This window comes from Oncorhynchus mykiss, chromosome 2 (assembly GCF_057628025.1).
Source record: "Oncorhynchus mykiss isolate SJ-2025 chromosome 2, ASM5762802v1, whole genome shotgun sequence".
NCBI classification, from domain to species: Eukaryota; Metazoa; Chordata; class Actinopteri; order Salmoniformes; family Salmonidae; genus Oncorhynchus; species Oncorhynchus mykiss.
Window position 1 is genome coordinate 13,624,312 of NC_143023.1, and position 17,955 is coordinate 13,642,266.

At 46.5% G+C, this 17,955-nt stretch overlaps 2 protein-coding genes across 2 annotated transcripts; one reads left to right on the forward strand and one right to left on the reverse strand.

The window, feature by feature from the left end:
- Nucleotides 1-3,216: 3,216 nt before the first annotated feature.
- Nucleotides 3,217-8,745, reverse strand: LOC110508156 (ALG2 alpha-1,3/1,6-mannosyltransferase). The gene is made up of 5 exons (XM_021588600.3): nt 8,533-8,745; nt 7,965-8,136; nt 7,731-7,868; nt 5,156-5,323; nt 3,217-4,819 (listed from the first exon to the last, which is right to left on the reverse strand). The coding sequence occupies exons 2-5, from the start codon at nt 8,133-8,135 to the stop codon at nt 4,073-4,075; spliced, it is 1,224 nt and encodes a 407-aa protein (XP_021444275.2). The 5' UTR covers nt 8,136; nt 8,533-8,745; the 3' UTR covers nt 3,217-4,072.
- A 282-nt stretch (nt 8,746-9,027) lies between these two features.
- LOC110508208 (protein transport protein Sec61 subunit beta) lies at nt 9,028-17,696 on the forward strand. Its single transcript, XM_036962200.2, has 4 exons — nt 9,028-9,114; nt 11,772-11,869; nt 13,503-13,610; nt 17,150-17,696. The coding sequence occupies exons 1-4, from the start codon at nt 9,112-9,114 to the stop codon at nt 17,235-17,237; spliced, it is 297 nt and encodes a 98-aa protein (XP_036818095.1). The 5' UTR covers nt 9,028-9,111; the 3' UTR covers nt 17,238-17,696.
- The last annotated feature ends 259 nt before the right edge of the window (nt 17,697-17,955 follow it).

Below are 17,955 nucleotides of genomic sequence, written 5' to 3' on the forward strand. Positions count from 1 at the left end.
TACCCTCCTCCCTCCATCCCTACCCTCTATTCCTACCCTCCTCTCTCCATCTCTACCCTCCATCCCTACCCTGCTCCCTCCATCCCTACCTTCAATCCATACTCTACTCCCTCCATCCCTACCCTTCTACCCTCCATCCCTACCCTCCTCCCTCCATCCCTACCCTCCTACCCTCCATCCCTAACCTCCTCCCTCCATCCCTACCCTCCTCCCTCCATCCCTACCCTGCATCCCTACCCTCCTCCCTCCATCTCTACCCTCCATCCCTACCCTGCTCCCTCCATCCCTACCTTCAATCCATACTCTACTCCCTCCATCCCTACCCTTCTACCCTCCATCCCTACCCTCCTCCCTCCATCCCTACTTTCCATCCCTACCCTCCTACCCTCCATCCCTACCTTCAATCCATACTCTACTCCCTCCATCCCTACCCTTCTACCCTCCATCCCTACCCTCCTCCCTCCATCCCTACCCTCCTACCCTCCATCCCTAACCTCCTCCTTCCATCCCTAACCTCCTACCTCCAACCCTACCCTCCTCCTTCCATCCCTACCCTCCTCCCTCCACCCCTACCATCCTACCCTCCATCCCTACCCTCCTCCCTCCATCCCAACCCTCCATCCCTACCCTCCTACCCTCCATCCCTACCCTCCTCCCTCCATCCCAACCCTCCATCCCTACCCTCCTACCCTCCATCCCTACCCTCCTCCCTCCATCCCTACCTTCCATCCCTACCCTCCACCCTCCTACCCTCCTCCCTCCATCCCTACCCTCCTACCCTCCATCCCTACCCTCCTCCCTCCATCCCTACCTTCCATCCCTACCCTCCACCCTCCTACCCTCCTCCCTCCATCCCTACCCTCCTACCCTCCATCCCTACCCTCCATCCCCTGTTCTGCCTGCCACTCTGGGAGACAGCCTGTGACCTCTCTCCCCTGTTCTGCCTGCCACTCTGGGAGACAGCCTGTGACCTCTCTCCTCTGTTCTGCCTGCCACTCTGGGAGACAGCCTGTGACCTCTCTCCTCTATTCTGCCTGCCAATCTGGGAGACAGCCTGTGACCTCTCTCCTCTGTTCTGCCTGCCACTCTGGGAGACAGCCTGTGACCTCTCTCCTCTGTTCTGCCTGCCACTCTGGGAGACAGCCTGTGTGACACCCAGGACACATCAAGATTCAAGACTAGATAAATATGACCAGTTCTATTCACAGTAAAGATAACTCCTATTCTACAATACAGTATTAGATCTGTGTCTCTCTGTCTACGCCATCTTTTGAGCAGCAGCCCCTACAGCCTACTGTAGACTGGGTAGAGTTAGTCCTATAATGTCTCTCCTTGCAGAGCCATAAACATAGAGTTTTATTGAGGCTATCTATAACCCGCCACTATCAGACATTGTTGATAGCTTTATTAAAACCTCCCAGAGATGGTTATTTTATGTCACTGGACTAAATCACTTTTACACAAAGTTTGTGTGTGTGTGCATGCAGGTGCACATGTGTGTTTATGCGTGTATCACTCCGAAGGCTCTGCAGAGTTAACAGTTACGAGGTACAGTATATGCTAATATATTTGAATACTTTATAGAAGCAGTAAAATCTGAAATCCATAATTTGCTAACGTGTTCCATGTAAAACAGCGCTGAAAGACGTCCCATGAATATCAATGTAGATTTGCTTTGTTTAAACAATCTATCAATGACACTCTACAGGCCTACAGCGTTCTCTCTTCTCTGCATTAACCCTTTACACCGACGAGGACATTACTCATCCCAACAAGGGACGTTTGGAGGACAGAGTTACCAGAACTACCAACATCCTAGACCAGTGGTTCCTAACGTCTTTACCTTACTGTACCACCAACTGAATTTAGCTCTGCCCGGAGTAGCCCAGAAGTGCCCCCCATTTGCAATTTACCAGTAAGCCTATGTTCTCATGAGTCTTCAAGTACCCCCTGTGGATAGACCAAGTCCTAGTACCCCTGGTTGGGAACTACTGTCCTAGACAATAGACAAATTCAGTTGACTTTTGATAAGTGCACAATCCCTCTCTGAGTTGGAGCAATCCTCATGACTTCTCATCACTCTGGGTTGGAGGTGATGGCGAGATGTATATGTGTGTGTGTGTTCTCTCGGGGCTCTAGCCCAGCGGTCTGTGACCAGGTGAAGGCTTGTAGTGATTAACTTGTTTGTTATTCCCTCATCTCCATTTAGCCCATGATTAACACCCAATCAGAAAGCATGATTAACATCCAATCAGAGAGCTGGTTTAAAAAAAACAGAGTTCATCTTTAATGTTGTAATAATAAGGGTACACGCTCCCAAACTGCCAACAAAACAGATAAACACACACACACCGATACATCTCACCTCCCCCTCCCCCCAGCACACATTCACATCGATAAAAACCCAGCACACATACACACACCTATACATCTCTCCACCAACTTCCCAATCTCTCCTGGTGTCTGTGTGTGTGGAATTAGAGCCTATTTAAAACCAACCCCGCGGTCTCATTAATGAATTAAGCCTGAGTGCCGGTGGCTCCCGGTCGGTGGTTATCACTGCAGCTCAGGACACATGGTGTCTCAATAACAGAATTACACTACCCCACCACAGGGCTCAGAGGAGGAGGTGGGAAGGGATGAGGGGGACTGACTGACTTGACGGCTTTGAGGGACAGACAGACAGTCATACAGACAGAGAAACAGACAGACTGTTCTTCTGTCTCCCCATCTGTCTGTCTGTGTGTCCAGAAGCCTGATAGTCTCCTGGTTTAAATCACTGTGTTTATGAGCTGCTGAGAGCCCAGGTGGTGATTGGGGGGGGTCCGTTCACCACACTCAGTCTCCCACCACCTCAGCCCACCCTCTCCCACACTCCTCTCCCCGTGGCTCCAGTGTGTGTGTGTTCTCTCACTGGTGGTTCCAGAGGGCTGCTTTATCTTCCCCTCCTAGCAGGGTCTCTAAATCACCGTGGTAACAGCCCTCCTCATCTCCTGCTAATTCCTCTGCTCACTGAAACATTGACTGAACACACACACATTCACAAACACGGCCCTCTACTTTTCCGCTCCTCTTCTCTCTCGGTGGCATTGCATTTGCAGTGGGTAGATGACAGTTGGATTTGTAGTGTGTGTTCGTGTGTTGGACACCTGCCTGATACACAACAGTCTGGTACAAAAGAGAAAAAGAAAGAACTTGACAACAAAACAAGCAGAGTTGGTAAACCAGATATGTGTCCTCTGACTGTTTTATTAAGACTTGAGGCATGTCAATAAGAGCTCTTCTAGAGGTTAGTAACACAGACTGACCAGCAGACAACATGACCTTCTATGCTACACACACACACACACACACACACACACACATAATGACCAACACACAGCATCATCTCCTAATAACCCAGAGACCGACAGCAACAGCAATGTACAGGCCAAACATTCCCTCATTGTGAAAAGTAACCAAGGTCTGAAAGGGCAGAGGAAGTGGCAAACATCCTGCTTATCGATCTGTGGCTGCCAACTGGCTAATGGCGCTCGGTGGCATGCGCAAACACACAGCAGCACGTCTATCACACTACAGATCCATCAGAGTGGTTTTGTAGCTCTTGTTCATTAAGCCCTTGGTCACCCCCTCACACACACACTTCTGGAACCAAGGGCCGGTGCTGGTATTGTTACGAGAGGCCCCGGGGCAGTATGGGTAAAGTCCTTACTCTTTTGTTAATTGGAGCTGAGATTCCATCCCTCCATTCCCTCAGCAACCCCTCCTGGAGGAGCAATGACTAATTGTCTAGAGTCCTCCTCAGTCAGCGTACCTCTACATTACCCCCTCCCCAGTCTGTCCTCCAGTCCTCAGTAACCGTATTTTATCCCTACACATCTAGCCCATCCACCTCTACCTGGCTATAGTTGCAGTAGGATGAAAATGATCTCAGGTCAGTTCTCCATTCTTTAGTTAGGATTTAGGCAGGGATTGAGAGAAGGTAAGATGATCTAGATGTGTCTAAGGGCGACTTCTACCGAAAGCTGCTCCGCTAACGCACCCCAGCCCAGTTACTGCTCCAGCAGAGGTGTCACTGGGTCAGTCTGAGGATGTACCCGTGCAGCTGGTTTGAGAAGGCCTCCAGGGAGAACTTCTCCTGAACCCGCCTCCTGCCGGCCTGGCCCATGTCCCTGCGGAGCTGGGGGTCTCTGAACAGCTTCTCCATGGCCAGGGAGAAGGCCTCGGCCGTGGGCTCACACAGGAAGCCCGTCTCCCCGTCACCTACACTCTCCAGAGGCCCTCCAGACCTCACAGCAATGACGGGACAGCAGCAGTACATGGCCTCCACTGGCACTATCCCAAAGTGCTCTCTGCTGGGCGTGTAGAGAACGCATGCACTGCCCCGCAACAGCGCCACCTTCTGGCTGTCTGAGGGAGAGCGCAGGAAGGTGACAGAGTCCTCCAATCCCAGCCGTGCTGCTAGCTCCTTCAGCTCAGCGTAGTGCTGGACATTCTCCGCAACACGGCCGTCGTACCCCCCTGCCACCACCAGGTGGATTCCTGCCTGGTCCCCTGTGGCGAGGCGGGTCTTCAGGGAAGAGAGGCCCTCCAGGGCCAGACCCAGGCTCTTCTTCCTCTCATAGCGGTTCAGAGACAGGAAGAGGCAGGACACACCTTCAGGGATCAAGCCCCCCAGACCCTGCTCTAGCTGCTCCTCAGGGGGGCTGTCAAAGCTGTGTGTGTTGAGGGAGGGATAGAGGACGTCAGTCTGGACCCCATCCAGGGAACGGAAGGTCTCCCTAAAGACCACTGCGGTGAAACAACTGTTCACCAGCACCTGGGACAAGAAACAAGAAGGATCAGTCAGTGATATCTCATCAACAAGGTCAGAGGAGAGAGCTCAATTGGGAAAATCAATACTAGTTTCCATTGAAATTAAATGAATTAAACTGTTGGTATTTTCTACTCTTAAAATCTAATCCTTCTTTCTCTGGTTCTATACTCTAATCCTTCTTTCTCTGGTTCTATACTCTAATCCTTCTTTCTCTGGTTCTATACTCTAATCCTTCTTTCTCTGGTTCTATACTCTAATCCTTCTTTCTCTGGTTCTATACTCTAATCCTTTCTCTGGTTCTATACTCTAATCCTTATTTCTCTGGTTCTATACTCTCACCATATCAGCCATGCCAGTGGTGAGTTCCTCCAGTCTGTCTATGGGGGCGCGGTAGAGCTTTTTCAGAGCTGAGCCTCTCTGGGTCAGGAGCTGGTCTGGGAAATGACAGTAGAACAGAACCTTTTTCCTCTGACGAGACAACCTCAGGACTGGGATACACACCGACACCTGTAATAGGAGAGAGAGTAGGGTTGTATCTACTACAATCACAACTACAGAAAAAGTGAAAGCAAAAAAAGACGAGTGTGAAGGTGAGAGTCAAAATGAAAAGGTAACCTAGACCTTAGTGCTGCTTTTGATTCCATCGATCACCACATTCTTTCTTTTGGAGAGATTGGAAACCGAAATTGGTCTACACGGACAAGTTCTGGCCTGGTTTAGATCTTATCTGTCGGAAAGATATCAGTTTGTCTCTGTGAATGGTTTGTCCTCTGACAAATAAACTGTACATTTCGGTGTTCCTCAAGGTTCCGTTTTAGAACCACTATTGTTTTCACTTTATATATTTTACCTCTTGGGGATGTCATTCAAAAACATAATGTTAACTTTCACTGCTATGCGGATGACACACAGCTGTACATTTCAATGAAATATGGTGAAGCCCCAAAATTGCCCTCGCTAGAAGCCTGTGTTTCAGACATAAGGAAGTGGATGGCTGCAAACGTTCTACTTTTAAACTCTGACAAAACAGAGATGCTTGTTCTAGGTCCCAAGAAACAAAGAGATCTTCTGTTGAATCTGACAATTAATCTTGATGGTTGTACAGTCATCTCAAATAAAACTGTGAAGGACCTCAGCGTTACTCTGGACCCTGATCTCTCTTTTGAAGAACATATCAAGACCATTTAAAGGACAGCTTTTTTCCATCTACGTAACATTGCAAAAATCAGAAACTATCTGTCAAAAATGATGCAGAAAAATTAATCCATGCTTTTGTTACTTCTAGGTTATACTACTGCAATGCTCTACTTTCTGGCTACCCGGATAAAGCACTAAATAAACTTCAGTTAGTGCTAAATACGGCTGCTAGAATCCTGACTAGAACCAAAAGATTGGATCATATTACTCCAGTGCTAGCCTCCCTACACTGGCTTCCTGTTAAGGCAAGGGCTGATTTCAAGGTTTTACTGCTAACCTACAAAGCATTACATGGGCTTGCTCCTACCTATCTCTCTGATTTGGTCCTGCCGTACATACCTACACGTACGCTACGGTCACAAGACGCAGGCCTCCTAATTGTCCCTAGAATTTCTAAGCAAACAGCTGGAGGCAGGGCTTTCTCCTATAGAGCTCCATTTTTATGGAATGGTCTGCCTACCCATGTGAGAGACGCAGACTCGGTCTCAACCTTTAAGTCTTTACTGAAGACTCATCTCTTCAGTGGATCATATGATTGAGTGTAGTCTTGCCCAGGAGTGTGAAGGTGAATGGAAAGGCTCTGGAGCAACGAACCCCCCTTGCTGTCTCTGCCTGGTCGGTTCCCCTCTCTCCACTGGGATTCTCTGCTTCTAACCCTTTTACAGAGGCTGAGTCACTGGCTTACTGGTGCTCTTTCATGCCGTCCCTAGGAGGGGTGCGTCACTGACGTGATCTTCCTGTCTGGGTTGGCGCCCCCCTTGGGTTGTGCCGTGGCGGAGATCTGTGTGGGCTATAATCGGCCTTGTTTCAGGATGGTAAGTTGGTGGTTGAAGATATCCTCTAGTGGTGTGGGGGCTGTGCTTTGGCAAATTGGGTGGGGTTATATCCTTCCTGTTTGGCCCTGTCCGGGGGTATCATCGGATGGGGCCACAGTGTCTCCTGACCCCTCCTGTCTCAGCCTCCAGTATTTATGCTGCAGTATTTTATGTGTCGGGGGGCTAGGGTCAGTTTGTTATATCTGGAGTACTTCTCCTGTCTTATACGGTGTCCTGTGTGAATTTAAGTATGCTCTATCTAATTCTCTCTTTCTTTCTCTCTCTCTGAGGACCTAAGCCCTAGGACCATGCCTCAGGACTACCTGGCATGATGACTCCTTGCTGTCCCCAGTCCACCTGGCCGTGCTGTTGCTCCAGTATGAACTCTTCTGCCTGTGGCTATGGAACCCTGACCTGTTCACCGGACGTGCTACCTGTCCCAGACCTGCTGTTTTCAACTCTCTAGACAGCAGGAGCGGTAGAGATTCTCTTAATGATCGGCTATGAAAAGCCAACTGACATTTACTCCGGAGGTGCTGACTTGCTGCACCCTCGACAACTACTGTGATTATTATTATTTGACCATGCTGGTAATTTATGAACATTCGAACATCTTGGCCATGTTCTGTTATAATCTCCACCCGGCACAGCCAGAAGAGGACTGGCCACCCCACATAGCCTGGTTCCTCTCTAGGTTTCTTCCTAGGTTTTGGCCTTTCTAGGGAGTTTTTCCTAGCCACTGTGCTTCTACACCAGCATTGCTTGCTGTTTGGGGTTTTAGGCTGCGTTTCTGTACAGCACTTTGAGATATCAGCTGATGTAAGAAGGGCTATATAAATACATTTGATTTGATTTATGCTGAAGTGAAGAGAAAAAAAAAATGTTGACGGTGTGTCACAAACCTGATCACAGAAGACCACGTCATACTCTACTCCACTGAGGAAGACCACGTAGAGAGCTACGTAGATCATCCTGAGGTAGGCACACAGGGCATGCAGGTACCCAAACACACTGGTGGGCAACCAGTCACCCACACACACCTGGAGATGACAAACAGGGTCAGATAGGAAAACAGTGCGAGTGTGTTTGTGTGTGTTATAACACTGTTATTAGATTACACTGTTATAGACACCCACCACGTTCAGGTCTGGGTCCAGTGTCTCTGAGAAGCAGTGTGTGGGATCATGGTGGGCCGTCCAGATCTGAACACTGCAGCCGCGAGAGCGTAGAGCTACAGCTGCATCCACCACCAGCCTCTCTGCACCACCTATACCCAGGTCTGGGTGGAGAAACACCACCCGCACCATCCTGGAGGAGACAGACATGATGTTTAAAGAAGCCTGATGACACTGACAGGTTGACAGGTGCGTCATCAACATGGGGCTTGTTCAGAAGGGTCAGACAGTATTAATACATTCAATACAACGTTACAGAATGGAGGACATTATTGACATGGCAGAGAGGTGGATTGTTTAGTCTACAATGCCACAACCCATAGAACGTTCTCCCGTTGAATTGGCTAAGCTCCATAACATCAGCTAACCGTGATGTTGTTGAAAAAGGCAATAGATATCTATAGCCGACAGCTACACTAAACACAGTGAACATAGAGCTTATATCAACCTGAGAGTAGCTAGTATCAGAGACCAGCTAGTATGCATTCGTTACTAATTCAGTGTGGACGTTGTCTGTCATAAACTTTACCTTTCACTCCTTGATAATGCAGTCTGTCCAACTTGTGTCCAGGAAACAGTGGTCAACTTACGAACACTAACATGCCACTGAGCCTACTAATCGACATGATGGCTCAAATGTTCAATTAATTTACAACGGCAAAATCCCCCTGTGTTGAACCAAAATAGCGTCAGATGCCACCCTCTGGAGCACGTCGCTTCCTATGAGACACGTCACCTCTCTCGGCACGCACACTTTTCATTTGCCTTTCGTTCAAACTCCAAAATTAGATTAAACAAATAGAAATTAAAGTACACTTTTTTTAATAAATACTTTTTTACCATGAGATTATATATTAATCTAGAATTTGTAATAAATTGAATCCGTTAGATGTCAATTATGAGCTCCTTGGTTCAGGCTTGACATAGGGCACCTAAAATGGTCCTTCGTTCTGTAATCGTGTCCTTTTTAGACAAGCGTCATCTTTCTTGGATTCCTTCTGAATTTGCAGCGATTTGTGTACAGCACTGCTGCCCTTTTGACGTGGACTTCAGTTCGAAGAACAGTTGAAGTTTTCTTCTTTAGTTGAAATCCAAAGTACAACTTAAAATGGTAAGAATTCTATAATTTTTCCAAATAATTTATATCGTTGTACACCTCTAACTTGGCTTTAGCCAACTGACTAAGCTACCTTACGTTAGCTCTCATTCAATTTAGCTAGGCATAACAGAGACATTCAATTAGCCTCTGTTAGCAAGCTAACCAAGTACAATTGCAGACATGATGTTATAGATTAGTCTTATTTAACATTGCTGTTTTATATTATAATCATTCTTTACCGCCGAGGTGACTGTCAGGTTTAGAAGCCATCTAAGGTAGCTAAAGTTAGTTAGTATGATGATCCATGATCTATTTGTAGACGTGGCTATTTTTCGAATCAGCGAATCTTTATTCTGTTATATGTAAGACAGCCAGACTATCACAAACAATCATTGCAAGGACATGATCATTTAGAAATTACATTTGACTTTTTTATTTTTATTTTTTTATTTTTTTTATTTCACCTTTATTTAACCAGGTAGGCTAGTTGAGAACAAGTTCTCATTTGCAACTGCGACCTGGCCAAGATAAGGCATAGCAGTGTGAACAGACAACACAGAGTTACACATGGAGTAAACAATTAACAAGTCAATAACACAGTAGAAAAAAGGGGAGTCTATATATACATTGTGTGCAAAAGGCATGAGAAGGTAGGCAAATAATTACAATTATGCAGATTAACACTGGAGTGATAAATGATCAGATGGTTATGTACAGGTAGAGATATTGGTGTGCAAAAGAGCAGAAAAATAAAAATAAATAAATAAAAACAGTATGGGGATGAGGTAGGTGAAAATGGGTGGGCTATTTACCAATAGACTATGTACAGCTGCAGCGATCGGTTAGCTGCTCGGATAGCAGATGTTTGAAGTTGGTGAGGGAGATAAAAGTCTCCAACTTCAGCGATTTTTGCAATTCGTTCCAGTCACAGGCAGCAGAGAACTGGAACGAAAGGCGGCCAAATGAGGTGTTGGCTTTAGGGATGATCAGTGAGATACACCTGCTGGAGCGCGTGCTACGGATGGGTGTTGCCATCGTAACCAGTGAACTGAGATAAGGCGGAGCTTTACCTAGCATGGACTTGTAGATGACCTGGAGCCAGTGGGTCTGGCGACGAATATGTAGCGAGGGCCAGCCGACTAGAGCATACAAGTCGCAGTGGTGGGTGGTATAAGGTGCTTTGGTGACAAAACGGATGGCACTGTGATAAACTGCATCCAGTTTGCTGAGTAGAGTGTTGGAAGCAATTTTGTAGATGACGTCGCCGAAGTCGAGGATCGGTAGGATAGTCAGTTTTACTAGGGTAAGTTTGGCGGCGTGAGTGAAGGAGGCTTTGTTGCGGAATAGAAAGCCGACTCTTGATTTGATTTTCGATTGGAGATGTTTGATATGGGTCTGGAAGGAGAGTTTAGAGTCTAGCCAGACACCTAGGTACTTATAGATGTCCACATATTCAAGGTCGGAACCATCCAGGGTGGTGATGCTGGTCAGGCGTGCGGGTGCAGGCAGCGAACGGTTGAAAAGCATGCATTTGGTTTTACTAGCGTTTAAGAGCAGTTGGAGGCCACGGAAGGAGTGCTGTATGGCATTGAAGCTCGTTTGGAGGTTAGATAGCACAGTGTCCAAGGACGGGCCGGAAGTATATAGAATGGTGTCGTCTGCGTAGAGGTGGATCAGGGAATCGCCCGCAGCATGAGAAACATCATTGATATATACAGAGAAAAGAGTCGGCCCGAGAATTGAACCCTGTGGCACCCCCATAGAGACTGCCAGAGGACCGGACAGCATGCCCTCCGATTTGACACACTGAACTCTGTCTGCAAAGTAATTGGTGAACCAGGCAAGGCAGTCATCCGAAAAACCGAGGCTACTGAGTCTGCCGATAAGAATACGGTGATTGACAGAGTCGAAAGCCTTGGCAAGGTCTATGAAGACGGCTGCACAGTACTGTCTTTTATCGATGGCGGTTATGATATCGTTTAGTACCTTGAGCGTGGCTGAGGTACACCCGTGACCGGCTCGGAAACCAGATTGCACAGCGGAGAAGGTACGGTGGGATTCAAGATGGTCAGTGACCTGTTTGTTGACTTGGCTTTCGAAGACCTTAGATAGGCAGGGCAGGATGGATATAGGTCTGTAACAGTTTGGGTCCAGGGTGTCGCCCCCTTTGAAGAGGGGGATGACTGCGGCAGCTTTCCAATCCTTGGGGATCTCAGACGATATGAAAGAGAGGTTGAACAGGCTGGTAATAGGGGTTGCGACAATGGCGGCGGATAGTTTCAGGAATAGAGGGTCCAGATTGTCCAGCCCAGCTGATTTGTACGGGTCCAGGTTTTGCAGCTCTTTCAGGACATCTGCTATCTGGATTTGGGTTCACGCTGTTCATTGCGCTTTAGGGTACTTACTCATCGCTGGTAAAGAGGGCCTCTAGTAGTAGCTAGTGAGCTGCTTTATTTTTTATATATATATATATATATATATATATATATATATATATATATATATATATATATATATATATATATATATATATATATAAGGAAGTTATTTGTGATTATCATTTCAGAGAACCCCACATCCAAAGTGGGTCATATCCAATGGTTCCATTTCTGTTTTATTCTGTAGTCTTAGTATTTTGTGTGTTTTTAAAGTAACTGTCTCTTCCTCAGCCTGGACCAGCATCAAGTGCAACTAATGTCGGTGCAGGGAGCCGATCCCCCAGCAAGACAGTGGCCCCCCGCGCAGCAGGATCCACAGTCCGACAGAGGTAATAATTTATGACATTTCTATAGCGCTTTCATAATCTCAAAGCGCTTCAAAAACAAAATGCCAATACGTCATCATGGTGCATGGCAGCAAGAGCCACACACAACCTCACCCAACGCAGAAGGATGTACAACAAACAAACACCAAGACTCCAGTCAGACTCAAGGCATTACATACTGGTACCCTTAACCACCCTCAAGCATCAACAGTACCACCTAGCTCCAACCTATAACACAAGAGTACATTACTAAAAATCAACTACATTTTAGGTAGACTAGAGGATGTAAAATTATTTGGGACCCTCCCCTGTCTCTCTGACACAATACTGTAGGTAGAGTGATGGTGTTTAGATATCATGAGATAGATGTTGGTGCTTTAGGCTTAATCAGTATGTAATCAGAGCCTCGCTGTCATCATCATCATTACCCATTACTACCTTATCCCTCATTCACTCATTACCTCATTTAGCCCCCTTTAATCTCAGCGGATGTGTACAGCAGTTATGAATCACTACATCGGGACATTAACTACAGGCGCAAGTCTGAACACAAACTGCTGTAGTAGAGAGAGTTGGGTACTATAGTACTTCTACCTCAAACGGCAGTGTTTCCCCTACATTAATTTAGCAGCGGTGGCCCACTGCTTTTTTTTATGTGTATATCCAGGGGTCACATTAGTTTTTAGAAATCTGCATTTTCAAAAAGCGGATGAACAAAGAATCAGCGTTTCTATAAACCACTTAACTCGACTTTCAATACGAAACCGGTGTTCTTTGGATTAGGGGCGTGCAACTAGTTTTACTTCACACAAAATGTATTGGTTCAACACATTCGGCAGGAAAATCGTTTTCATCAAATGTCAACAGAAGTGCAACGCTATCTGGCTAGCAGCCACGTGTAAATTGGCTTACAATGAAAAAGCAAGGTATTTCTTGCAAAAACTATGCATGGCCATATTTCTGATGTTTATAGGAAATGTAGCTGGCTGGATTCTTTCTAATGCTTTGTTTTGAATTTAATCTTGCATTTTAACTGGCTGCCGGAGAGAAAAACACCAGAGAAAAGTATCCTACACATTACACATCAGTGGAGTGCAACTGAAGCACAAATGACCTTTTACATTGCTGATTTGGAGCGAACCCTTTTTTCTTTTTTTTTCTGTGTTAAACCCCCCCCTCCTCCGTTAGCGCGACCCATGATATCTCTGCTGAGACGCACTTTTAAATGGATGGTAATTGGCTCAATGACTGGAAGTCTATGGGAACAGCTAGCATGTCATTGCGTTACTGCTAGTAGCAATGCTGGTAGCAATGCTGGGGGAAAAATCCTGCGGGGAACACTGGACAGTGTCTGTGATTTGTCATTTCACACAATAATGTTATGGGTTCAGATATGGCTTAGAACTGCACAGTCTCTGCAGAGGCAGTATTTCCTACAGCCTCTGTTTTTACATCTAACCATCTGAGACTCAGGCAAAAAAAACTAATGATCAAAACTGGAGCAAATGAAGGTTAATTGTTTCAGTGTGCAGGCAACTCTGTAAAGGTGTGACTGACATGCTCTCATGGAAATAGCTTGTCTCTTGTATATGATGTTATAGCTCCCATGTTGTGTCTCATATGTGTGACGTCACAGGAAAGCAACGAGCAGTGGCACACGCAGTGCAGGCAGGACCACAGCGTCAGCGGGCGGCACAGGGGGCATGTGGCGCTTCTACACTGAGGACTCACCAGGACTCAAAGTGTGAGTTTATATACACATACAAACATACACACTCACACAAAGTCTCTAGGATTCCTTCAAATGCACACACACACATATGTATCTCACACACACAAGCTCTAGGATTCCTTCAAATGCACACACACACACATATATATATATATATATATATATATATATATATCTCACACACAGAGTAGGTATGTACAGTGTTTATGAGGAAGAGCATGAATGTTTAATGGCAGTAAATGAGACTTGGGGGACTGAAGCTAAATGCTGATCAGACCCCAGGGTGTGTATGTTCCTGGAGCCCCCTCCCCTGCCCCCGGTCCCCTTACAGACACCGTTAGTTCAGCTCCATACTGTTCCTTAACACTGAACACTCCAGCTTTCTAAGTCTGGCTGCTTTCTGACGCTCGGACCGCTGTTCTATGCCTCCTGGTCACAGTTCTAGACTGAGACCACTACTGACAACGGTTAGAGATCTCCTCTACTCCACACAGTTCCAGTTGTTCTGCTGTAGTTACTGAGGGTGTTGCTCCTGTAGTCCAGGACAGACGGTTGTACGGTGGTATGTATCGTGTGTGTGTGTGTGTGTGTGTGGAACGCTGGTCTCAAAGCTTCATTAAGATCTACTCAGAAAGGTCAAGTCAATTACAGCCTTCAGAGAGGAGGGGTGTGGGGTTGGTATGGTAACACTCTCTCCCCCCACCCTTCCACTTCAGGGATGGCGCACCTCTTCTCATCAAATCCTCATCAATGAATGCAGAAACACAATAGGACCACATCTCTGCCTCCCAGGCAATGTTTCCCCTAGAATTGATCTAGATGGGGTGTAGAGGCACCCACATCTGCCAGAATGGAGATTTTCAATGAAAGCAATTTGACCAGTTGGGAGCAGAGGGTATCAGTGCTAGACAGTTATGGGAGGCCTGCCCCACCTCAGTAATACTAGGAGAAACACTGGTCCCAGTTCAATGGTGGTAATTAAGCAATAAGCCACGAGGGGGTGTGGATCATGGCCAATATACCGCGGCTAAGGGCTGTTCTTATCCACAACGCTGAGTGCCTGGACACCGCCCTTAGCCATGAAATATTGCCCATATACCACAAACCCCGGGGTGCCTTATTGCTATTATAAACTGGTTACCATTGTCATTAAAGCAGTAAAAATAAAAGTTTTGTCAAACCTGTGGTGTTTTTTTACCTTTATTTAACTAGGCAAGTCAGTTAAGAACATATTTTTATTTTCAATGACGGCCTAGGAACAGTGGGTTAACTGCCTGTTCAGGGGCAGAACAACAGATTTGTACCTTGTCAGCTCGGGGATTTGAACTTGCAACCTTCCGGTTACTAGTCCAACGCTCTAACCACTTGGCTACCCTGCCGCCCCGTTCTGATACACCACGGCTGTCAGCCAATCAGCGTTCAGGGCTCGAACCACCCAGTTTATAAGGCTGGTTGGAGCTCAAAAGAGCTCCATATGAACCACCTATCTGAATTTTGGCTACTTTAAGTCAAATAAAATTGGCACCGGCCAATTGTCCAGGAGAAGAAAAAATCCCATTACGAAATAATGCTTTTTAGCCTATTTATTGATGTAAAACCAGTCGATAGAAATACATTTGACTCGTCATGCTTATCAGTCTATAGGTTCATTTGCATAATTTAGTGGAATAAAATTGGCGCTTGTGTGTACAGTATATTCATTGTCCTTTTCACGCGTGTAGGCTTACAGTATACTGTCTGGAAGAGTCTGTGTTTCTCGACACGCTGATCAATAGAATGGGTAAACTAATAGATTGACACGCTAGTGATGTTGCTGTTCGTTACTCATCTTGTTGTCTGAGGAAAGTCAATGTGGACAGTTATTCTAACATCTTCAATGTGCACATAACAATTTGGTAAGAAGGACCGCACGTTGTTGCCGACGTTGTCATTCTGAGCACTGTGGGTGGACACCCTAATCCAGTTACTCACCCAATGCATATGGGTCCAGTAAATTTCACATGCTCTCGGTCAAATGTTACGGAGCCATGTTTTCCTAATGGAAACCCTGTACAACACTAAGCCCCAGGCTACTTCTCTCTCCTGCTCTCACTATATATACAAAAGTATGTGGACACCCCTTCAAATTAGGGGATTTGTCCAGCACACAGCCATGCTATCATAGACAAACATTGGCAGTAGAACGGCCTTACTGAAGAGCACAAGTCAGTTTGTCAAATTTCTGCCCTGCTAGAGCTGCCCCGGTCAACTAAGTGCTGTTACTATGAAGTGGAAATGTCTAGGAGCAACAATGGCTCAGCCGCGAAGTGGTAGGCCACATAAGCTCACAGAACGGGACAGCCGAGTGCTGAACCGCTTGCAACACTCACTACCGAGTTCTAAACTTCCTTTGGAAGCAACGTCAGCACAATAACTGTTTTTCGAGAGCATCATGAAATGGGTTTCCATGGCCGAGTAGCCCCACACAAGCCTAAGATCACCATGCGCTATGCCATGGTGATGAATCACGCTTCACCATCTGGCAGTCCAACAGACGAAATCTGGGTTTGGCGGATGCCAGGAGAATGCTACCTGCCCGAATGAATGGTTCCAACGGTAAAGTTTGGTGGTGGAGGAGGAATAATGGTCTCAGGCTATTTTTCATGGTTTGGGCTATGTGTCTTAGTTCCAGAGAAGGGAATTCTTAATGCTACAATGACGATTCTGTGCTTCCAACTTTGTGGCAACAGTTTGAGGAAGGCACTTTCCTGTTTCAGCATGACCATAACCCCATGCACAAAGCGAGGTAGATACAACAATTATTTGTCAGGATCAGTGTGGAAGAACTTGACTGGCTTGCACAGAGCCCTGACCTCAACCCCATCGAACTTCATTGGGATGAATTGGAACGCCTATTGCGAGCCAGGCCTAATCAACCAACATCATTGCCTGACCTGAATGGAAGAAAGTTCCCGCAGTAATGTTCTGGTGGAAAGCCTTCCCAGAAGAGTGGAGGCTGTTCTAGCATCGAAGGAAGCGACCAACTCTTAATTTTCATGATACTAGAATGAGATGTTTGATGAAAAGGTGTCCACATACTTTTGGTCATGTAGTGTATAGCTCCACAAGTGCATACTGGATGGCCCTCAAACTCAACTCTGGACCTGGAAGCCAGTTCCACTGCTTTGTGTCATTGTTCCCCTCTAGTCAGGGACTGATTTAGACCTGGCACACCAGGTGTGTGTAATTAATGATCAGGTAGAACAGAAGCAGCAGACTCTGTACCTCGTTGGGTGAGTTGAATACCACTGCTGTAGGGGATTGGGCCAGTTTGGGATTGTGCCACTGTTTTCTGTGTGTATGCATAGTAACCTATGTCTCTCCTCTGTGTATGGGTGGTAACCTGTGTGTGTATGGGTGGTAACCTGTGTGTGTATGGGTGGTAACGTATGAGTGGTAACCTGTGTGTTTGGTCTCTCCTCAGAGGTCTGGGTGGTAACCTGTGTGTGTGTGTGTGGTCACTCCTCAGAGGTCCGGGTGGTAACCTGTGTGTGTGTGTGGTCTCTCCTCAGAGGTCCAGTACCAGTGCTGGTGATGAGTTTGCTGTTCATCGCGTCGGTCTTCATGCTGCACATCTGGGGGAAGTACACCCGCTCCTAAACCCCGCCCCATGACCCTTCACCCTCAATCCCTGACCCTGCGGCGCAGCTTCTTAACACATCAGACCTGGACCAAACAACCAACCAACCTGAATCCCCAAACAACACTGCTCGCCTGTCCTGGCGGGCGGTACAGACCCAATCTGTCTGGTGTTCTCTTAGAGCAGCAGTCTAGTGTCCAACTCAAACTGAACTGCAGACCACCAGTGTGTTGCCCTTGAACACAGATCATCTAGGACTGAATCCTGACATGAGACTCATCTCCTACTGGCTGTTGTAGGTTCTGTTGATGACAATGGGTGATTCCTCTCCAGTAAGGATCAGGCACCTAGTCCCCTCATCAGGACGTCAGTAAGCATCTATATATTTCAGCCTGAATTGGAACCTGTAGATGTTTTGTTAACATCATTTGGACAACATTTTTATTGTGATATTGTACAATAAATGGACTCAAACAGAATTTGTTGTGTGTTGATGTCCATATTAGCATTTACACTCTGTAAAACTGCTTCATGCAAATTCATGATCCTTGAGTGCCTCTCAGGACATCTTGTCTGCTGCCAATCATGGTCTTTAGTGTCTATGTGGGTTTCCCATAGCACTGTATTAGACCATGTCCCAGAGCTCATGTACTGTACACTGCCTTTGGCAAAGTGTAGCTAATTTAGTGTGGATCAATCAATGTCCGTACTGGACAATTACATGGTATCGTATACCTT